General features: G+C 55.9%; 1 protein-coding gene across 4 annotated transcripts; it reads right to left on the reverse strand.

Annotated features, from left to right (window-relative positions):
* Nucleotides 1-675: 675 nt before the first annotated feature.
* On the reverse strand, nt 676-21221 carry ARPC1B (actin related protein 2/3 complex subunit 1B). 4 transcript variants are annotated; one of them, XM_055393156.1, is made up of 10 exons: nt 20873-21221; nt 9711-9787; nt 8659-8763; nt 7187-7409; nt 5433-5540; nt 4332-4538; nt 4178-4253; nt 2561-2766; nt 1353-1443; nt 676-1021 (listed from the first exon to the last, which is right to left on the reverse strand). In XM_055393156.1, the coding sequence occupies exons 1-10, from the start codon at nt 21019-21021 to the stop codon at nt 983-985; spliced, it is 1281 nt and encodes a 426-aa protein (XP_055249131.1). In that variant the 5' UTR covers nt 21022-21221; the 3' UTR covers nt 676-982. The 4 variants fall into 4 exon arrangements, with proteins under 4 accessions (XP_055249131.1, XP_018886274.3, XP_055249134.1 ...); XM_019030729.4 differs by lacking the exon at nt 20873-21221 and adding an exon at nt 20670-20820; XM_055393159.2 differs by lacking the exon at nt 20873-21221 and adding an exon at nt 20645-20750.
* Between the last annotated feature and the right edge of the window lie 149 nt (nt 21222-21370).

Raw genomic sequence — 21370 nt, forward strand, 5'->3', positions numbered from 1 at the left:
ATAAATTCCCGTGAAGTTCCACAACCAGGCCGGGCACGGTGGCTCATGCCTGTAATCCCAGCACTTTGGGAGGTGAGGTGGGTGGATCATCTGAGGTCAGGAGTTCAAGACCAGCCTGGCCAACATGGAGAAACTCCGTCTCTACTAAAAATACAAAAATTAACCGGGCTTGGTGGCATGTGCCTGTAATCCCAGCTACTTGGGAGGCTGAGGCAGGAGAATCGCTTGATCCCAGGAAGGCAGAGGTTGCAGTGAGCTGAGAACGCACAACTGCACTCCAGCCTGGGTGACGAGCAAAACTCCATCTCAAAACAAAAGTTCCACAACCAGCCTGGAGTGTGTAGCCCCTTTGTCCAGGAATTTGACTAGTCAATCAGTGACACCTGGTACTGGCAGTTTTGGGAGTGGCAGCCCAGGATGGACAGCAGTGGGGAGGGAACCATTTGGCATAAGGCCGTTGGGCTTCAGGATCAATTTTGTTGGCAAGCAGTAAAAATAAGCTATCTACCTATGGCTGTGCAAACACCAATCTCTCCCTGGAGTCCCAGCTACTTGGGAGGCTGAGGCAGAAGGATTGCTCCCACGAGTTCTAGTGCAGCCTGGATAACTTAGCAAGACCCCAAGGAAATAACAAAAAACCTCTCCTTCCACATAGGCAAGCATGTCCATAATTACTTTTTTTTTTTTTTTACACAGTTGCATTTTATTACCTCCACATTTTGAAGCAGTTCATGACCAGCATAGTGCTTTGGGGGCATTTTTTTTTTTTTTTTCAATAAATGAAAGCATTTAAGAAAAAGGCACGTATTCCTTGAATAGGTAGGAAAAGCTCCCCATCTGTCCCCTCCCTTTTTGAGGGAGCAGCCCCTATGGGAACTCATATTGGTACCCCAGAAACATTCAGCAAAGCAACCATTAGCCTCCCTGACCCCTCTCCCCGCTTCCCCAGCAGCTAGGATGAAGGCAACATATTCCTCACAGGTCATTTGATCTTGAGGTCCTTCAAGGCTGACTCCAAGCTCTGCAGGGAGGCAGAACGGACAGGCTGGTTCTCAGCTGTCCTGCAGGCACCCCACTCCCAGGGACCTGATCACCCATCTCAGCCCCAGCACAGCAGAGGGCAGAGAACCTGCAGTTTTGGAGTCTGTCAACTGGGTTTGAATCCCGGCCCTGAAGACGGGTGCCCCAGTGAGCACCAAGGCCCAGATGTCAAGGGGCCGCCCCCACCCCTCATCCCCATGCAGTGCCATCTCTGCAGGAGTGAAGGATGGGGGTCATCTCCAGGGAGTGGGGATGGGGGGAAAGGGTTGACCTGGGGGGCATGGCGGGAAGCCAGGAGGGGCAAGCCTCACCTTCACATCCCAGATACTCATGCCGCCATCCATGCCAGTGGTGCAGAACTGCGAGCACTTGGCCTTGCCCCCGCTGAGCACCGAGATCTGGCTGCAAAGAGGAAGAGGAGCTTATGAATTCAACCTGTGCTGGCGCTGGGCTCAGGCCCACCCTGTCCACCAGGCGCTCCCAGACTTCTTGGGGAGCGGGCTTTAGTGAGAAGTACCGAGAGGGGGTGTAGTGGGCTCAGAAGTCAGTTCTGCCTTGGGGACAAGCAGTGGCATGGAGGTGCAGGCAAATGGGACAGGACACTCAAGTCCTGGGAGGCAGGAAAGACACGTGTGTCTGCGGAGTGTACACAGTGCCAGCAGTGCAGCTGGACAGGACAAAAGGAGATGGGGGTGGGGGCAGCCAGGGACTAAGCTGATAGCTGGACAAAGGTGTTTCATCTGAGGAAGCCATCGGATCTGGCGGACACAGGAGGTTTTACAGGCCGAAGGGCTTGGCCAGTCTTGCCATACAGCTCCCGCTCCCTCTGATTCGCCGCGGGGTGGACACGTGTGGCTGGCAGCTTTTGGGCTTTGGAGAGCCTCTTTTCCCCATCCCACCCTAGATCCATAGAAGGCTGCAGAGAGACCCTCAGCTCCGCCCCCACCTCGCTAAGTGCTAGCAATAGACCCGCCCCAGCTGTGACCCCGCCCAGGAAGCCCGCTGGTCACTGCCTGGCCACCCCACAGAACCGCAGGGGCCAGCCCTACGACAGTCCCCACCTAGCTAAGTCCCGGAAACGCAGAGCGAGGCTAGCTGCTCAGCCCCATCTGATGCTATTTTTATGCAACCCCGGGCTCCACTAGCACCTAAGCTGCTATGGTGAGATCAAGATGGGCCCCGCCCACAACTAACGATGTTATTCCGCAGCGAGTCGAAGCCACTCCCTACCCTGGGCCCGCTACGCGCCCTCTGCCGGCCTCTGCCCCACGCGGTTTTAGTGCAGCGCCGAGGCCCCGCCCACACATCGGCCCTGTCCCCTCGTGTCCGGGCCCGCCCCTCATCCGACGCCGTTCCGGCGCAGCGAGTTGAGGGCACGCCTACCCTCCCTCCGGGTCCCCAGTCCTCACGGTCCCAGCACAACGCCCCAGGAGGAAGACTCCAGGCCCCTTCCTCACCCGACGCTGTTTCTGGGCGAGCCGAGGCCCCGCCCACCCGCCGGCCCGGCTCCCGCTCTCACCTGACGCTGTTCTTGTGCAGCGAGTCCAGGCCCGCGCCCGCAGCCGTGCCACCCTCGGAGCTCGCCTTCTTGTCCAGGTTCTGGAAGCGCTCGCGGGCCGTCAAGCCACGCTGCGAGCTCTGCTTAGGAACGTCCAGCCGCCCGCCGAAGCTCAGCATCCCCGCGGCGGCGTCATAGGTGAACAGCACCGGGAAGCAGTCGTGGCCCTGCGCGGAGGGCGGGGGCCATTGGAGCGCCGCGGAGGGGAAACCGAGGCAGGAGGGGAGGCCAGGCGGGCGTCTGGCCGCCCGGGAGGCAGATGCCAGCTCAAGGACACAGACGGGCCACAGCGAGGAAGGCCCGAATTGCAGATGTATCAAAACCGGGGGTGATGCTGGGGGCTGCCACCTCCCCCAGCAAGGCCAGCGTTGGGACTCCCTGGGAGCTCAGGCGCCTTCTGTCCTGCCCAGCCAGTTACACCTGCTCTAGGGGAGACCCCTGCAGCTGGTTGCTTTTCTAGGCAAAAAGCAAGCCTGACCTGGCCCTGGCACCCCAATTATGTTTGCAGAGGGGTGAAAAGGGACTTGACAGATGTGGGCGGAGGGGAGGGAGAGCAGTGCCCTTCCTGGACACCTGGAGGAACCGCACACCCCGAACTCTCGCCCTTTGCATTAGGCGTGGCCTTGCCATTGCACCTGCCAATAAAATGTGGGCAGAAATGTTAAGACCCAGGGCATGATTCCGCAGGTTCCAGCTCCCTCGTCGCATCTGGGACAGCATGCTGGGGACAGCCTCCATCAGAGCCCCTCACAACACCCACACTGGACATAAAATGTGAGCAAGAAGTAAATATCTTTTTTCTTTTTTTGAGATGGAGTCTTGGTGGCTCACCCTTGGCTCACTGCAACTTCTGCCTCTGGGTTCAAGCAATTCTCCTGCCTCAGCCTCCCGAGCAGCTGGGACCATGGGCGCCCACCACCACACCCGGCTAATTTTTGTATTTTTAGTAGAGATGGGGTTTTGCCATGTTGGCCAGGTTGGTCTTGAACCCCTGACCTCAGGTGATCTGCCCTCCTTGGCCTCCCAAATTGCTGGGATTACAGGTGTGAGCCATCGGGCCTGGCTCTTTTTTTTTTTTTGAGACAGGTTCTCTGTCGCCGAGGCTGAAGTGCAGAGGTACGACCATAGCTCAGTTCAGAAGCCTCGACCTCCCATGCTTAAGTTATCCTCCTGCCTCAGCCTCCCAAGTAACTGGGATTATGAGATTACAGGTGCACCACCACACTCAGCTAATTTCTTAACTTTTTGTAGAGACAAGGGTCTCACACTGTGTTGCCCGGGCTGGTCTCAAACTCCTGGCCTCAAGTGATACTTCCACCTCAACCTCGCAAAGTGCTGGGATTTTAAGCGTGAGCCACCGCACCTGGCCAAATCTTTACTCTGTTAAGCAACTGCAGCCAGGGACTTTTGGTTACTGCAGCATAACCCAACCTGTTCTGCCCAATTCTGGTACATGAGAGAATGCAAGGAAGAAAAAAAGGAGGGAGGCAGGAGAAAGGAGGGAGGAGGCGAGAGTTGCTGGGCTCTCTCGGAGACCTGCTGTGACCACACCCCCTCCCTCCCCTCCCTATTCCTCACCGCTGCCACCAGGCTGTTGTCTGTGATGAAGGTCAGCGCCAGCAGTGGTAGTGTTTCAGAGGCCAGAGTCGCGACGCTGAGGGGAGAGAGCTGTGAGTCACGGTGTCCCACTCCTCTGCACTCACCTCCTCCCCCGGGGATGGCCTCGACTCACGCCATCTTCTTTTCGGCATCAGCCAGGCAGACGGTGCTGTCGTGGCTCACCCAGGCCACGCGGCTCCCGCTGGCTGAGAAGCAGACGCCATGTACCCAGCCGCAGCTACTGCTGGATTCGAACATCAGTTCCCCAAAGGGCATCTTGGAGCCCCACGGGGTGGGTGCCGGCCGTTCCTCCACCTCCTTGATGTAGGCTGAAAAGATCCTACCGGGATAGGCAAAGTAGAGGTAAAGTAGCCAGGCATGGTGGTGTGCACCTGTACTCTCAGCTACTCAGGAGGCTGAGGCGGGAGGATTGCTTGAACCCAGGAGGTCAAGGCTGCAGTGAGCTGTGATTGCGCTACTGTGCTCCAGTTTGGGCAACAGAGTGAGACTGTCTCAAAAAAAAAAAAAAAAAAAAAATTTTTTTAAAGGGTTAACAGGTGCCTGGGCGTGGTGGCTGAAGCTTGTAATCCCAGCACTTTGGGAGGCTGAGGCAGATGCATCACTTGAGGTCAGGGGTTCGAGACCAGTCTGGTCAACATGGTGAAAACCCGTCTCTACATTTAAAAATACAAAAATTAGCTGGGCGTGGTGGCATGCGCCTGTAGTTCCAGCTACTCAGGAGGCTAAGGCAGGAGAATCGCTTGATCGCTTGAACTCAGCAGGCGGAGGTTGCAGTGAGTCGAGATCACGCCACTGCACTCCAGCCTGGGCGAAAGAGCGAGAGTCCGTCTCCAAAAAAAAAAAAAAAAAAAAAAAATCCTGTCTAGCTGGGCGTGGTAGTCTTGCTTGGGAGGCTGAGAAGCAAGAGGATCGCTTGAGTCCAGGATTTGGAGGCTGCAGTGAGCTATGATTGCACCACTGCATTCCAGCCTGGGCAACAGAGCAAGCCCCTAGCTCAAAAAAAATAAAAGAGGTGGGCAGAGGCCCATCCAGCTGAGACATGAAGGGTTCCCCAGGAACTAGAACCTTCAACCGACGCCCAGGTCGTCCACTGGTAGCAGGTCTGGAGCGGGTCTAGAAGCTGGGGTGTAGAGCTTTCAGGTGCGGCTCCCCGCTATGATGTCAGCAGTCAGTTGACGTCAGCCCCGCCCTCCCCCATGGCGCCCTGTCTCACCGGCACTTGAAGTCACAGGAGCCGGCAGCCAGCAGCACATTGTTGGGGTGCCAGTCCAGGCTGAGGACGGTGGAGCGGATGGGCTTCTTGATGTGCTTGCAAACCCACCTGGGCATGGTGGTCAGGCAGACAGGGAGAGAGGGACAGGCAGGTGGGACTCACGGACCTCAGCACCAGGGACTCCAGGCTCCCACTGCTCCCTGCAGCCCACCAAAGACCCAGGAGAGAGGCGACTGGGCATTGCCAGCCCATAAGGCCGTCAGGGCCCTGGGGCGGCAGGGATGTGCTGTGTCGCTTCTGGAGTGGGAACTCTGTGCCCTCTATCCTTTAGGGCACACAGTCACCCTCAGAACAGGCTCAGCAAAGTGATGCCATCAACCAGAGGTCACACAACTACTAACTGGCCATGGTGGGATGCAAATTTGGGTCTCTCAGATGCTCCTGGCTGGCCTCTGCCCTCAGCCATGCAGGGGAGAAGATTAAAAACTAAGACATGGACTGGCAATCATGGCTCACACCTGTAGTCTCAGCACTTTGGGAGGCTGAGGTGGGAAGATTGCTTGAGGCCAGGAGTTCAAGACCAGCCTGGACAACGTGACAAGACCCTATCTCTACAAAATAAATAAATAAATGATTTGGGCCTGTAGTCCCAGCTACTCAGGAGGCTGAAGTGGTAGGATTACTTGAGCTTAGGAGGCTGAGGCTGCAGTGAGCTATGATCACAACACTGCACTCCAGCCTGAGCGACAGAGCAAGACCTTGTCTCAAAAATATATATAAGGCCGGGCGCAGTGGTTCACGCCTGTAATCCCAGCACTTTGGGAGGCGGAGGCAGGAGGACCACCTGAGGTCGGGAGTTCAAGACCAGCCTGACCAACATGGAGAAACCCCATCTCTACTAAAAAATACAAAATTAGCCTGGCGTGGTGGCGCGTGCCTGTAGTCCCAGCTACTCAGTAGGCTGAGGCAGGAGAATTGCTTGAACCTGGGAGGCAGAGGTTGCGGTGAGCTGAGATTGTGCCACCGCACTCCAGCCTGGACGACAGAGCAAGACTGTGTCTCAAAAAAAAAAAAAAAAAATTGGCTGGGCACGGTGGCTCACGCCTGTAATCCCAACACTTTGGGAGGCCGAGGCGGGTGGATCATGAGGTCAGGAGTTCAAGACCAACCTGGCCAAGATGGTGAAACCCCATCTCTACTAAAAATATAAAAATTAGCCAGGCATGGTAGCAGGTGCCTGTAATCCCAGCTACTTGGGAGGCTGAGGCAGAGAACTGCTTGAACCCCACAGGCAGAGGCTGCCGTGAGCCAAGATCATGCCACTGCACTCCAGCCTGGGTGACAGAGTGAGACTCTGTCTGAAAAAAAAAAAAAAAGGAACAAGATGTGGCTGCGAGCTCGTGAGTGGTGCCTTGAGAAAGTGACTGCTACAGGGCCTTTGCTAATCTGTAAAGTGGGGACAGTGACCAATGCCCAGTCCACGGAGCTGCAGGGAAGTCAGGACTAATGTGTGTGCAGGGCTTAGTGAGGTGCCCCCAGATGTATTTCTGGTGTGGTGGATGTCATTGGCAGTGAGAACATCCGGGCGCTGCAGAGAGGCCCTTGCCTCATGAATGAGGCCCAGAGAGGAGAGGATGGACTCCCCCAGGGTCATGGGAACAGGGGTCCTGACATCCCATTTGGTGCTTCCCGGGGACACTCTAGTCCTGCCCCTGGTCCCTAACAGCCCACTCTGGCCCTACCTAGGTACCCACCAGTCATTCTCCTGCTCGAAATAACAGATGGAGATCACACGAGAGCCGCTGCCCACAGCAAACTTGTTCTCGTTGGGGGCCCAGCGCACGCAGCGGGCAGCCCGGTTGATCCGCAGGATGACCAGTGTGGGCTTCCACGTGCGGCCCTTCAGCGTCCACACGTAGGCGTTGCGGTCTGTGCCGCAGGTCACAATACGGTTACTCTCGGGGGCCCAGTCGATGCCTGTGGGGGGATGGAGGGAACACAGGAGGCTGACGACACTCAGGCAGAGGTGGCTCTATGGTGGCCACATGGGAGAGGCTGAAAGGCCACCATCCAGGTGGAAGCTGTATCTGCCCAGCAGGCACTTTTTTTTTTTTTTTGAAACGGAGTCTCGCTCTGTCACCCAGGCTGGAGTGCAGTGGCATGATCTCAGCTCACTGCAGCCTCTGCCTCCCAGGTTCAAGCAGTCCTCGTGCCTCAGCCTCCTGAGTAGCTGGGACTACAGGCGTGTACCACCAATCTTTTTTTTTTTTTTTTTTTGAGACAGAGTCTCGCTCAGCCGCCCAGGCTGGAGTGCACTGGCGCGATCTCAGCTCACTGGAACCACCATCTCCCGGGTTCAAGCAATTCTCACATATCAGCCTCCCAAGTAGCTGGGATTACAGGCACCCGCCATCATGCCTGGCTAATTTTTGTATTTTAATAGAGATGAGGTTTCACCATGTTGGCCAGGCTGGTCTTGAACTCCTGACCTCAGGTGATCCACCCGCCTCCACCTCCCGAAGTGCTGGGAGTACAGGCGCAAGCCACCGCACCCGGCCTCTTTCTTTCTTTGTTTTTATTGCGACACAGTCTCGCTCTGTCATCCAGGCTGGAGTGCAGTGGTGCAATCTCAGCTCACTTCAACCTCCGCCTCCTGGGTTCAAGCGATTCTTCTGCCTCAGCCTCCAGAGTATCTGGGACTACAGGTGCGTGCCACCACACCCAGCTAATTTCTGTATTTTTCAACATTTAGTCATGTTGGCCAGGATGGTCTCGAACTCCTGACCTCAAGCGATCCACTCACCTTGGCCTCCCGAAGTGCTGGGATTACAGGCATGAGCCACTGCACCCGGCCCAGCAAGCACTTTTTACTGAGATCCAGTGCTTATTTAGAGTGACACCAGGGGGCACTCCTAGAGCTTATGAGGGAGTGTCAGAGCCCTCCATGCTATCAGCAAACATGCTGGAGGGCAAAGCCAAGAGGCAGAAAAGATGGGTTCTTGGTCATGTGGAGCTGCTGAATCAAGCCTCTCCTGAAGCCCTCAACCCTCTGAGTTTTTTGGTAACATGAGCCAACACAGTCCCCTTAAAATTGAAGCCAGTTTGAATCTGGGTATCACGGAGAGTGGGTAGATGCTTCACAATGAGTGGCCATGCCCTGCCTTGCACCACCCCCCCCAACCCACCACCTCCTTTCAGGACGGTGGTCCCAGCCACCCTGACATACCTGTCACCTGCCCGTTGTGCTCCTTGAGCTCGTGCACCTTGGTCCATTTGGCACCGCTCTTTTCATAGATATGTACCTCATGGTTGTTGGGGCAGATGGCAATCTCTGAAGGGGAGATGGAGGGAGATTGAGGGGCCCTCTCCATGACTGCCCTCTGCCAGGACACACTACACAGTGCACCTAGGCAACAACACCTCACCTTTCATGACTCAGTCTCTCCTCTTCTGCCTTGCAGGGGCCCCCTGAAGTCCTTCAGGCCCTGCTAGGCCACCCTCTCTTCTCCTGGAACTGGCTGTCCTTTACTCGCAGCAATGAACCCTGGGACCTCTCCTCACCCTATCGCTCTGGCCAACCAGGAACCCTTCGCTGCTCCTGCTGACACCTCAGGGCCCCTGCACCTGCCAGCCCCTCCCCAGCTGGGGCACAGTTCCCTTCCTCTCCTCCTCTGGGTCTCTGGGTAAATGTCAAAATGTCATCTCCTCTGAAAGGCTTTTTCTTGGTCACTTTTTCGTTTTCTTTCTTTCTTTCTTTTCTTTTCTTTTCTTTTCTTTTCTTTCTTTTCTTTCTTTTCTTTTTTTTTTTGAGACAGAGTCTTGCTTTGTTGCCCAGGCTGGAGTGCAGTAGTGCAATCTCGGCTCACTGCAACCTCCGCCTCCTGGGTTCAAGCAATTCTCATGCCTCAGCCCCCCGAGTAGCTGGATTACAGACACCCACCACCACGCCCAGCTAATTTTTGTATTTTTAGTAGAGACAGGGTTTCACCATGTTGCCCAAGCTGGTCTGGAACTCCTGACCTCAAGTGATCCACCCACCTCAGCCTCCCAAAGTGCTGGGATTACAGGCATGAGCCACCGCAACTGGCCCATTCCCTCCTTAAACTTTAACCCAGGAGGCCCCTGGTCAGCTGGAAGACCCGGGGTGAGGCCAGGGGACAGCCACATGGAGCCCATGGTCCGGGGGCCTGGCTGCTCCAGAGTCCCCATGTGTGCTCTGGCTGGTCCCCATCCCAGGAGGTGGAAGCAGCCACCCACCAGCCCCCAGCAAGCACTCACGGGTGCGGTCCTTGTTCCAGGCGTGGCAGCTGATGGGCTCCACCAGGAAGCTGTGGTAGGCCATGGCAGCTTGGCTCCTGTGCCCGAGAGAGGACGAGAGAATCCACGTCAGCCCCGACCTTGCCCCTGACTTCACCGATACCAGGCCCCAGATGATCCTCACAGGCCTCACACCAGGGAGGCCCCTCAGTCTAGAGGGGCAGCAGTTTGCAGAGAGGAGCAGCAGGGGCCAGTCCTGGCTCCCAACTGGCCTGACATGTTGCTTCCCCTCCTGGGGCCTCAGTTTCCCTCCTTATAAAAGGGCAGCTTTCACAGGATGTCTCTGAGGCTCCAGGGACAGGGTGGAGGAGACGGTACTACAGGGGAGATGCTCCCTGGGGCGGGGTGGGGTGCTAGGACTCCAAGCTGGACAGGCCCCTCACTTGTCATCTGTGCCTCGGTTTCCTCATAGGATGGACGACGCCCCCCCCCCACAACTTCCCCTGCCCCATTAAGGATGGGATGAAGATGAAGTCATCCAGGCCAGGCCTGGTGGCTCATGCCTGTAATCCCAACACTTTGGGAGATCGAGGCAGGCGGATCACCTGCGGCCAGGAGTTCAAGACCAGCCTGGCCAACATGGTGAAACTCCGTCTTTACTAAAACTACAAAAAATTAGTCGGGTGTGGTGGCGGGCGCCTGTAGTCCCAGCCTGAGGCAGGAGAATGGCGTGAACTTGGGAGGCGGGGCTTGCAGTAAGCTGAGATCGCGCCACTGCACTCCAGCCTGAGCGACAGAGTGAGACTCCGTCTCAAAAAAAAAAAAAAAAAAAAAATTAGCCAGGTGTGGTGGCGCCTGCCTGTAATCCCCACTACTCAGGAGGCTGGGTGACAGAGCAAGACTCATCTCAGAAAAAAAAAAAAAAAAAAAAATGAAGTAATCTCATAAACCACCTAGAAAGGTGTCCAGCACACGGCAGTTGGCCCTGCCGTGCCCAGAGCCCTGGTCTTCCCCCACACTGCTCAGACGGGGAGAGGGGAAGTGGCCGGTCTGCAGGGGCTCATGGCTGAGGCAAAGGCAGATATTTAACAGATACATCCCATTCTCCATCCAGACACCCACTGGCTGCACCCAGGGCTGGGAGGAGGCACAGGGCTAGGCGAGGCCTGGGTGATGGCTCTTGGGGAGGACCCAGCCTTGGGGAACTGAAGGAGGGAGACTTTTGTTTCTTGAGACAGGGTCTCTCTCTGTGGCCCAGGATGGAGTGCAGTGGTGTGATCATGGCTCACTGCAGCCATGAACTCCTGGGATTACAAGCATGTGCCACTGTGCCCAACTAATTTTTGATTTGTTTGTAGAGAGGGGGGGTCTCACAATGCTGTCCAGGCTGGTCTGAAGCTCCTAGGCTCAAGAGATCTTCCCTCCTCACCTGCCAAGTATTTGGGATTACAGGTGTGAGCCACTACACTCGGCCAGAATGAGGGAGATGTTTGACTGCAGCCCCCTAGACTAGCCCCAGCACTGAAGGGGAACCCTGGCAGAGGGCAGCGACTCATCCTCCCGTCAGCCCAGCTCAGCCCCTGCCAGCCTGTCCCCAGCCTCCTCCACCTGCCGCTGAGTGTCAGAGGAGCCCACCAGGCCTGACGGGGGTGAGATCACGGTCTCAGCCCAGTTCCTCAAACACATCTCTCCCCGCCTCCGTGACTCAGTTTCCCAGCATCACAGGGACCTGGAAGTGGAGGAGCCCAGTGGCACTGCTTGCCCAGCCACATGCCCGGGGACACATCACCTGCCTTCTTTTAACCTCAGTTTTCTCATCTGTAAAATGGGAACAGGAATCCTGCCTCCCAGCAGAGATGCTGAGAGCTGGAAGCAGATGACACACCGCACCTGGCCTCTATGAGGAGGAACCACGAGGCGGTTACTCTTAGCCTGTGATGGATGCGATATACCAGCCCTGACGTGCCCTTTGAGGAGCAGGCCTCCCCAGCCGACCAGAGGCCAATCCTGGGGCACACAGGCATGCACCTGCCTCGGGCTTCCATGCTGGCTGTTCCCTAGGCCTGTGACACTCTTCCCCCAGATACCGGCACACACGGCTCTCGCTCTGGTGCTGCCACTCAAGTCTGTGCTTAAATGTCAAGTTTTGGGTAGGCCTTCCCTGACCCCCTCCATTGGAAACTGCAGCACCTCCCACGGTCCAGCACTTCGTAATTCCCTATTTCCGATTAAATTTTCTCAGCAGTCACCATCAGACATGCACTCACTGATCTGGCCCGCTGCCTTCCTCTCCTGCTGGAATAGAACCAGCTTGGCAGAGACACATTTTTGTTCTATCTTGTTCTCGTTTCTATTTCCACCGCTTAAATGCTTAGCACATAGTAGGTGCTCAAGAAATATCTGCTGAACAAATTTTTCATTGCCATTAGTGACCAACAGAGTACGTTCTCACAAACGTGTGTGTGTGTGTGTGTATATTTGAGAAAGGGTCTCGCTCTGTTGCCCAGGCTGGAGTGCAGTGGTGTGATCACAGCTCACTGCAGCCTGGACCTCCCAGGCTCAAGTGATCCTCCTGCCTCTGCCTCCCAAGTAGCTGGGACTACAGGCTCACGCCACCCTACCCAGCCCTCAAAAATATTATCATTACATAGGTTAGGAATGAGGCCAGGCATGGTGGCTCATGCCTGTAATCCCAGCACTTTGGGAGGCCGAGGCAGGTGGATCACCTGAGGTCAGGAGTTCAAGACCAGCCTGGCCAACATGGTGAGTCTCTACTAAAAATACAAAAATTAGCTGGGCGTGGTGGCACATGCCTGTAGTCCCAGCTACTTGGGAGGCTGAAGCAGGAGAATCTGTTGAACCTGAGAGGCGGAGGTCACAGTGAGCCAAAATCACACCACTGCACTCCAGCCTGGGCAACAGAGCAAGACTCTGTCTCAAAAAAAAAAAAAAAAAAAAAAGGTTAGGAATGAATGTGTGTGAAAAAATAACTTAAAAATAATAAATAAATAAATAATTTTATTAAATAGGGCCAGGTGCAGTGGCTCACACCTATAACCCCAGTACTTTGGGAGGCCTAGGCAGGAGGATTGCTTCAGTCCAGAAGTTCAAGACAAGCATGGGTGATACAGTGAGACCTTATCTCTACAAAAAATTTAAATAAAAAAATTTGCAGGTGTGGTGGTGCACATCTGTATTCTTAGGTATTCAGGAAGCTGAGGCAGGAGGATTGCTTAGCCTAGGAGTTTGAGGCTGCAGTGAGCTATGATTGTACCACTGTGTGACAGAGCCAGACCCTGTCTCTAAAATAAAATGTATTAACTAGTACCATCCAGCACTTTCTGGATACTCCCTCCTTGCCAGCTCTAGAAAAAAAAGTATCCTTTTTTTTTTTTTTTTTTTTTTGAGATGAAGTCTCACTCTGTTGCCCAGGCTGGAGTGCAATGTCGCAGGCTTGGCTCACTCCAACCTCCGCCTCCTGAGTAGCTGGGATTACAGGCGCGCACCACCATACCTAATTTTTATATTTTTAGTAGAGACAGGGTTTCACCATGTTGGCCAGGCTGGTCTCGAACTCCTGACCTGAAGTGATCAGCCCGCCTCGGCCTCCTAAAGTGCTGGAATTACAGGCGTGAGCCACCGCGCCCGGCCAGGTGCTCTGTACACATTCTTGACTTCAACACTCCCACCAGCCCTGGACCTTCAGGGAGGTCTGGCTGCACTTGGGGAGGGATGCCAGGCTCCAGGTCAGCTCCAGATGACAGATGTGGGGGCCGAGGCCACCTGCCCAGAGTCACCAGTGACAGCCATTAGATAACGTGGCTGCCTCCCTCACCAGACTGGCAGTTTTGTGTTGGGTCTCAGGGCCTGGGCTGGGAGCCAACCAGGACTGGGAACCCTGAATGCCCCAGGAGGCCAGTGGCTGCCCCGTCACTGCCCTGCCCAGGGGCTGGCCCATCCTGCACTGCATCTGGGCCCACGCACAAGGGAAAGGCAGAACGACCTTTGCCTGGGGCTGCAGTTTGGCCCCACAGGGCTCAGTGACCAGCCTGCCAGAGGTCGCAACACAAAGCCCCCTGCGCTCACTGCCTGGAAGGCCCTGTCCACCTCCTGCTCACTCCAGATCCAAACCGCTTGCTTTCACTTGTAACAGGATGTCCTGGAAGATTCCTGGAGCAGCACAGGACACACACACGTACACATGTGTACATGCATGGGGCAGGGACCTCATGTTTCCTCCATGCTTAGAACAGGACCCCGGTGGGTCCCCAGTCAGCATTTGCTGAGCAAGTAGACACACGCAGCGCAGGGTCAGGCCACACACACAAACACATGCGTGTTCAGCCTCACACACACAAGCACACTGCACCTCCCCACACTTTAAGCACATGTTTAGCCTTGCACACATGACCATACTGCCCACATGCACATGTGTGTTCAGCCTCACACACAGGCACACTGCAGGCCTGCACACATGTATGCTCGGCCTTGCACACACGCAAGCGCACTGTGTCCACAAGCACACTTTGCACGTGTGGGCAGCCTTACCCAGAACAAGCACCCGGCACCCACTGGGGCTGCCTCTGCAGCCTCTCTCTCCTTATAAGGCCTCTTTGTGTAAGGTGAGGGCCCCGGAAGCACCACCTCAGCGCCCTCAGCCATGTCAGCAGGTCTGATGGGGGTTTCCCTGAGCGTTTCCTGTGTTCCCGGGCTGGGACATCACCACCCACATCCGATGCCAACACTGTGCAGAGAGAAGCTCAAGGCCTGTGACTGATTCACAGTGCTCCTCTACACCCCCACAACCCCCATGGTCCAAGGTCACCAGCAGGGCAGGGGCAGGGTGAAGGCCAGAAGCCCACTTTCACACTCCACCTAGGCTCTGGTTGGCCCCAGGACTCCAGCTGAGGCCAATTTTTCCCTCCCTTTCAGCCCCAGGAGGCCCAGACGGAAGGAACCTCCGGGGATGAGGGTGGGAGAGCTCAGACTCAGAACCCTGGGTTGATGCACAGACTCTGACATCCCAGCATCAGTGGTCACACGCTTGCTGTGTGCCCAGCCACATCTCTGCCCTGGCTGTGAAGACGGAGTGGCTGGCTCTGCTGAAGACAGCAACCCCCACGTGTGCCAGTGGGCAAGGGCAACCGAGAGGACTTGAAGAGCCCTGACCACTGTTTCTAGGACCCAGACATACTCAAGGGGCAGAGGAGGGGCTGGAAAAGATGGCCACAGTGGTACACTAGTGACTGGCAGAGGAGGGAGGTTGAGACCACACCTATCAGCCAATCACACTTTAGCATGAATTAGCAGAAATACTTCCTAGTCTGTTGAACAAACCCCTTAAATGGGGCAAGGGAGAAGTGTTAAGGGGGCGAGAGAGAGGAAGACTCATTTCCCTTTTTCCATAACTTCTGCAAAGCAGCTGAAACCAAAGCACCTCTGCGATAACTCCCCAACCCCCACATCTTATCAATGAGGAAGTGGGAGAGCAAAAAGGGAGTGGCTTCTCTCAGCCAGTGCTGCCACGGGGCTCCAGTCTCCTGCCTCAGGGATTCTAGCCGGGGACACTCCAACTTCATCATCCCCAGGAAAACCTCTCACCTACCAAACCTGCGTGAGCCAGCGTGTGCCCACCCCCGCCTGCCAATTACCCTGCTATGGATGTCTCAGGAGAAAAATACAAGGGCTGCTTCACCCACGAGTGTTGACAGCATAAGGTCTCAGTGATGGCTCCTGGGGGAGGGATCCAGGACACCAACCCACTACCACTGTGGCCCTGTGAGCCAGCACTGTGGGCCTGTTTGATGTTGAGGAACCAGAGAGAGGAGGGGATAGCCGGGCACAGTGGCTCACGCCTGTAATCCCAGCACTTTCGGAGGCCGAGGTGGGTGGATCACTTGAGGTCAGGAGTTTGAGACCATCCTGGCCAATATGGCAAAACCCCGTCTCCACTGGAAAAAAAAAAAAAAAAATTAGCCAGGCATGGTGGTGCCAGGCAAAGAAAGCCTCAGGCTGCCCAGCAGCGGGGTGGTGGTGGTGAGGCACTCTAAAGTCCTGGGCCTTGATACTCTCTCCCTTACTGTGCTGGGTTTACATTCTAGCTCTCTTCATACTGGCTGGGTGCCCTCAGCCAATATTTCCCTCCCATCTTTATCCAGATGAGGCTGGGGCTAGACCAGGCACAGGCTGCGGGACCCTTCTTGCCTGGCTTCCCTAGGTTTCCCTGAATCCAGAGGTTTGGCTGTATCTGAGGCTAAACCAAGCAGGAGCTGCCTGGAGGAAAGATCTCAGCATTACAGGCGCTCCGGGAAGTCCCCACCCAGCTCAGGCAGTTCTTGGATAGAGCAGCCAGCAGGCTAATTTGCACCGTGCTAAGCGGTTACTCAACTTCCTATGCTGGGTCAGAGCCCTTGCTACCCCTATCCTTCCCTCTCCAGCTCTGCTCTTGAAGTCTTACCAACCACGCAGAGTGAAGTCAAGAAACACACATGAAAACAATCGTAGGTACCATTAAAGCACCGGTTAGTCATCCAAACAAAACAAAAACACACAAAATTCAATGCTAGCAGAGCTGTAGAGAAATTGTCATTTGTTGCTAATTGGTTTAATTCTTCTGAAGGGCACTCAATTCAACAAGTGGGTGGGACCAAATATTAATAGAGCAGAATAACACTAACAGGAACTTGAAAATTAGCATTCTGGCCTGGCGCGGTGGCTCACGCCTATACTCCCAGCACTTTGGGAGGCCGAGGTGGGTGGATCACAAGGTCAGGAGATGGAGACCATCCCGGCTAAAACAGTGAAACCCCGTCTCTACTAAAAATACAAAAAAATTAAGCCGGGCGTGGTGGCGGACGCCTGTAGTCCCAGCTACTCGGGAGGCTGAGGCAAGAGAATGGCGTGAACCCGGAAGGCGGAGCTTGCAGTGAGCCGAGATTGCGCCACTGCACTCCAGCCTGGGCAACAGAGCGAGACTCCGTCTCAAAAAAAAAAAAAAAAAAAAAAAAAAAAGAAAATTAACATTCTTTGGTCACATACACCCATTTGGTCCTAAGAAAACAGCAACACATTTTTCTTTCTTTTTCTTTTTTATTTTTGAGATGGAGTTTCATTCTGTCGCCCAGGCTGGAGTATAGTGGTGCATTCTTGGCTCACTGCAACCTCCGCCTCCCAGGTTCAAGCAATTCTCCTGTCTCAGCATCCCCAGTAGGTGGAACCACAGGTGCCCGCCACCACGCCCGGCTAATTTTTGTTTTTGTTTTTAGTAGAGATGGGGTTTCACCATGTTGGACAGGCTGGTCTCGAACTCCTGACCTTGTGATCCACCCGCCTTGGCTTCCCAAAGTGCTGGGATTACAGGTGTGAGCCACCGCGCCTGGCCCCATTTTTCTTTTTTAAAAGCAAACAGGTTGGGTGCCATGGCTCACGCCTGTAATCCCACCATTTTGGGAGGCCAAGCCAGGTGGATCGCTTGAGTCCAGGAGTTCGGAGACCAGCCTGGGCAACATGGCAAAACCCTGTGTCTATAAAAACTACCAAAAAAAAAAAAAAAAATTAGCGGGATGTGATGCTGTACGCCTGTAGTCCTGGCTATCTGAGGGGCTGAGGCTGGAGGATTCCTTGAGCTGGGAAGGTGGAGGTTGCAGTGAGCCAAGATCTCGTCACTGTACTCCAGCCTGGGTGACAGAGTGAAACCTCATCTAAAAAATAAAGGAAACATGTTTATAATAGCTGTCTTTATAATGGTGACAGTGTGGAAAAACCCAGGTGATAATATGGAAAGAGTAAATTGTGACATTAACATGTTGAGATGCTATGTAATTATTAATATTAGAAAAGACCTATCAACCAATGGGCGCGGTGGCTCACACCTGTAATCCCAGACTTTGGGAGGCGGAGGCAGGTGGATCACCTGAGGTCAGGAGTTTGAGACCAGCCTGCCCAACACGGTAAAACCCTCTCTACTAAAAATACAAAATTTATCTGGGCTTGGTGGTGGGCACTTGTAATCCCAGCTGCTCAGGGGGTCGAGGCAAGAGAATCACTTGAACTCGAGAGGAAGAGGTTGCAGTTAGCTGAGATTGTGCCACTGCACTGCAGCCTGGGCAACAGAGTGAAACTCCGCCACCTCCAAAAAAAAAAAAAAAAAAAAGCCGGGCGTGGTGGCTCACGCCTGTAATCCTAGCACTTTGGGAGGCCGAGGCGGGCGGATCACCTAAGGTCAGCAGTTCGAGACCAGCCTGGCCAACATGGTGAAACCCCGTCTCTACTAAAAATATAAAAATTAGCCAGGCATAGTGGCATGTACCTGTAATCCCAGCTACCTGAGAGGCTGAGGCAGGAGAATCACTGGAACCCGGCAGGCAGATGCTGCAGTGAGTCAAGGTGGTGTCACCACACTCTAGCCTGGGCAACAGAACAAGACACTGTCTCAAAAAAAAAAAAAAAAAGAAAACACTTATAAGGCAGGCGTGGAGGCTCATGCCTGTAACCCCAGCACTTTGGGAGGCCAAGGCAGGAGGATCGCTTAAGGCCAGGAGTTTGAGGCCAGCCTGGACAACACAGCAAAACCCTACCTCTACTAAACATTTAAAAATTAGCTGGGCATGGAGGAACATACCTGTAATCCCAGCTACTCAGGAGGATCCCTTGAGCCCAGGAGTTTGGGGCTAAAGTGAGTTATGATCAAGCCATGGCACTATAGCCTGGGCAACACAGTGAGACCTGGACTCCAGAAAAAAAAGAAAAAGACCTATCAATGGATTATGTACAGACATATGTAAGAAACGAACTTTACTGGCATCCATCAGGGCGATTTTACCCAGAACTTTCACCATTCTCCCCCTGAAGCAAGCCTGAGACATTTTTTGTTTGCTTTTTTTTTTTTTTTTTTTTGGAGACAGAGTCTCGCTTTGTCACCCCAGGCTGAGTGCAACGGCATGATCTCGGCTCACCGCAACCTCTGCCTCCCAGGTTCTAGCGATTCTCCTGCCTCAGCCTCCTGAGTAGCTGGGATTACAGGTGCCCACCACCACACCTGGCTAATTTTGCATTTTTAGTAGTGATGGGGTTTCACCACGTTGGTCAGGCTGGTCTCGAACTCCCGACCTCAGGTAATCTGCCTGCCTCAGCCTCCCAAAGTGCTGGAATTATAGGCGTGAGCCACCGCACCCAGCCTGTTTGCTTTTTACCTTCAGTTTGTACAGGAGGAAACCCAGGCTCAGACAAAAGCAACGATTTGTTCAAAGTCACTCGGCTTCTACTAAATGATGCAGCTTTGGACTCTGACCCCAAATCTTGGAGGCCAGGAAGTTAGGTTCACCTGGGGGAACACTATGATCAAGGTGAGCAACAAACGCACGTTTATACTGTCAGCGCCTGACACGCTGCCAGTATTGCATTTCAGCCTCCCAGTCCTTAAGGTTCCCATTTTCCAGATAAGGAAAGTTGAGGCTGGCAGGAGTTGGGTGGCTTACCAGTCACTGGCCAGTGAAGGGAGAAGCTGGCACTCCTACCTAGGTCCCTAAGATTTTATTTATTTATTTAGAGACAGAGTCTGGCTCTGTTGCCCAGGCTGGAGTGCAGTGGTACAGTCTTGGCTCACTGCCAAGGCAGGTTCAAGCAATTCTCCTGCCTCATCCTCCTAAGTAGCTGGGATTACAGGCATGTTACGTGGCTAACTTTTTTTTTTTTTTGAGACGGAGTCTTGCTCTGTTGCCCAGGCTGGAGTGCAATGGCGTGATCTCGGCTCACTGCAACCTCTGCCTCCCGGGTTCAAGCGATTCTCCTGCCTCAGCCTCCTGAGTAGCTGGGATTACAGGTGCGTGCCACCATGCCTGGGTAATTTTTGTATTTTTAGTAGAGACAGGGTTTCACCATGTGGGTCAGGCTAGTCTCAAACTCCTGACCTCAAGTGATCCGTCCACCTCGACTACCAAAGTGTTGGGATTACAGGCATGAGCCACAGCGCCTGGCTACATTTTATTTATTTATTTTAATAGAGAAAGGGTCTCGCAATGCTGTCCATGCTGGCCTCCAACTCCTGGCCTCAAGTGATCCTCCCGCCTGGGCCTCTCAAAATGCTAGGATTCTATGTGTGAGCCACCGCGCCCGGCCGGGATGGGTGGTGGTAGCCTCCGGGCTGCATTGGCAGAGGAGGCAGAGGGAGTACTGACTCCCCAGGGCTTGCACTCCTGATCCCTTCACTGCCCGCGGGTGCAGCCCGGCCCCGCCCCGCCCCGCCCTAGGCGGCCTGGCTGCTCTCCCAGCGCCTCCGGAAAGGGAGGGGCTGCTCGGATCTGCCCTGGCCGCGGAGCCCCGCAGCTGAGGGGTGCGTTCCGGGACCCCGCCAGCCAGGCCCGCCCCGTACGGGACCCCTCGGACCTGGCCCGGGGGAGGCGGGTGGGAGCAGCGGGAGCGGCCAGGAGGGCAGGGGCGGGGCGGCCGGGGACGCCAGCTCATTTCCCGGCGGCTGCAACCCGGAAGGCTCCGGGGATGGAGGGGAAGTGACTGGGCGTGGGGCCCCGCCGGCCCGAAGGAACGGGGCGACACCGACCGACCGCGAGGCAAGGCCGGGGATGGGGGCCGGGGAGCAGGGGCGGAAGGCACGAGGCGGAAGCTTGGGGCCGGGGGCTGGGGACGCCCCGAGGGCGCCCGGTGCGCTGGGAGCCCGCGTTTCCACAGTCTGGCCCTGCGGCCACCCCCGCGCCCCCTCCAATCCCAGGGCTCCCTTTCCCTTCCGTGAGCCCCTCGTCCCCGCGCCCCCTCCTCTCCATGCGCCCCCACTCATCCCCGTGCCCCTATTGGGCGGCGCCCCACATCTATGCGTCCTCACTTCCAGGCTCCCCCCGGTCCCCTCCTTGCACCCCCTCTCATCCCTCCCGTCCCGCTCACTCCCAGGCGGCGCCCCACATCTACGCGTCCCCCCACCTCCAGGTGGCTCCCCTGACCCCCACCTCCGGGCGCTCCCACGGCCCTCACCTCCCGCGCCCCGGCCGCGGACTCTGGGCAGTCGACGCGCCGAACCGGCTCTGGGCTCCGCGCCGGAGCAGCAGCCACTTCCTCGTGGGCGGGGGGCGGGGCCTGCCGACCTCAGCCCGGTAGGGCCCGGGGGCGGGGACCTGGGGCAGCGGTCGCGAGATCCAGGTCCCGCCCTCCCTTCGGGGTGGGGGTGCTGCCGGTACCCGCGCAGACGTCGGAGCCCAAGGCTCTGTCCGCAGAAGCCGTCCGCAACCACCGTCAATGCTTTACCAATGGGGAAACTGAGGCTGGGAGCCAGGCGCGCAGCCTGAGCCACCGCTGGGCTGGACCTCCGAGCCTGGGCCGGGCGCATGGCCCCCGGGGACTGCCGGGCGCAGGGTCGGGGAGTCACGTCCTCTGAGCCCGGACGGCGGGTACTGCGGGCTCCGCGCTCACACGCAGGTGAGCGGCTAGCGAGCCCTGCAGCCCCGTCGCCAGCCGGCGAGGAGCTCCCTTCACGCTGATGCTGGTGGGCGCCAACTGTGCAGGCCCTGGGCGGGGAGCAGGCGGTCCGGGCGTGGCCAGGGCAGCCCGGCCCCGCCCCCTTGGCCCTCCGTGTCCTCGCCACGAAACAGGGGTGCTGTCCCCGGGCAGGGTGACACTGGCCGCCCCTGCTGACGCTGGCCGGCCAGTTAACTTCTTTTCTTTCTGTTTCACGTCAG

The sequence above is a fragment of the Gorilla gorilla genome, chromosome 6, assembly GCF_029281585.2.
Source record: "Gorilla gorilla gorilla isolate KB3781 chromosome 6, NHGRI_mGorGor1-v2.1_pri, whole genome shotgun sequence".
Taxonomy (NCBI): Eukaryota; Metazoa; Chordata; class Mammalia; order Primates; family Hominidae; genus Gorilla; species Gorilla gorilla.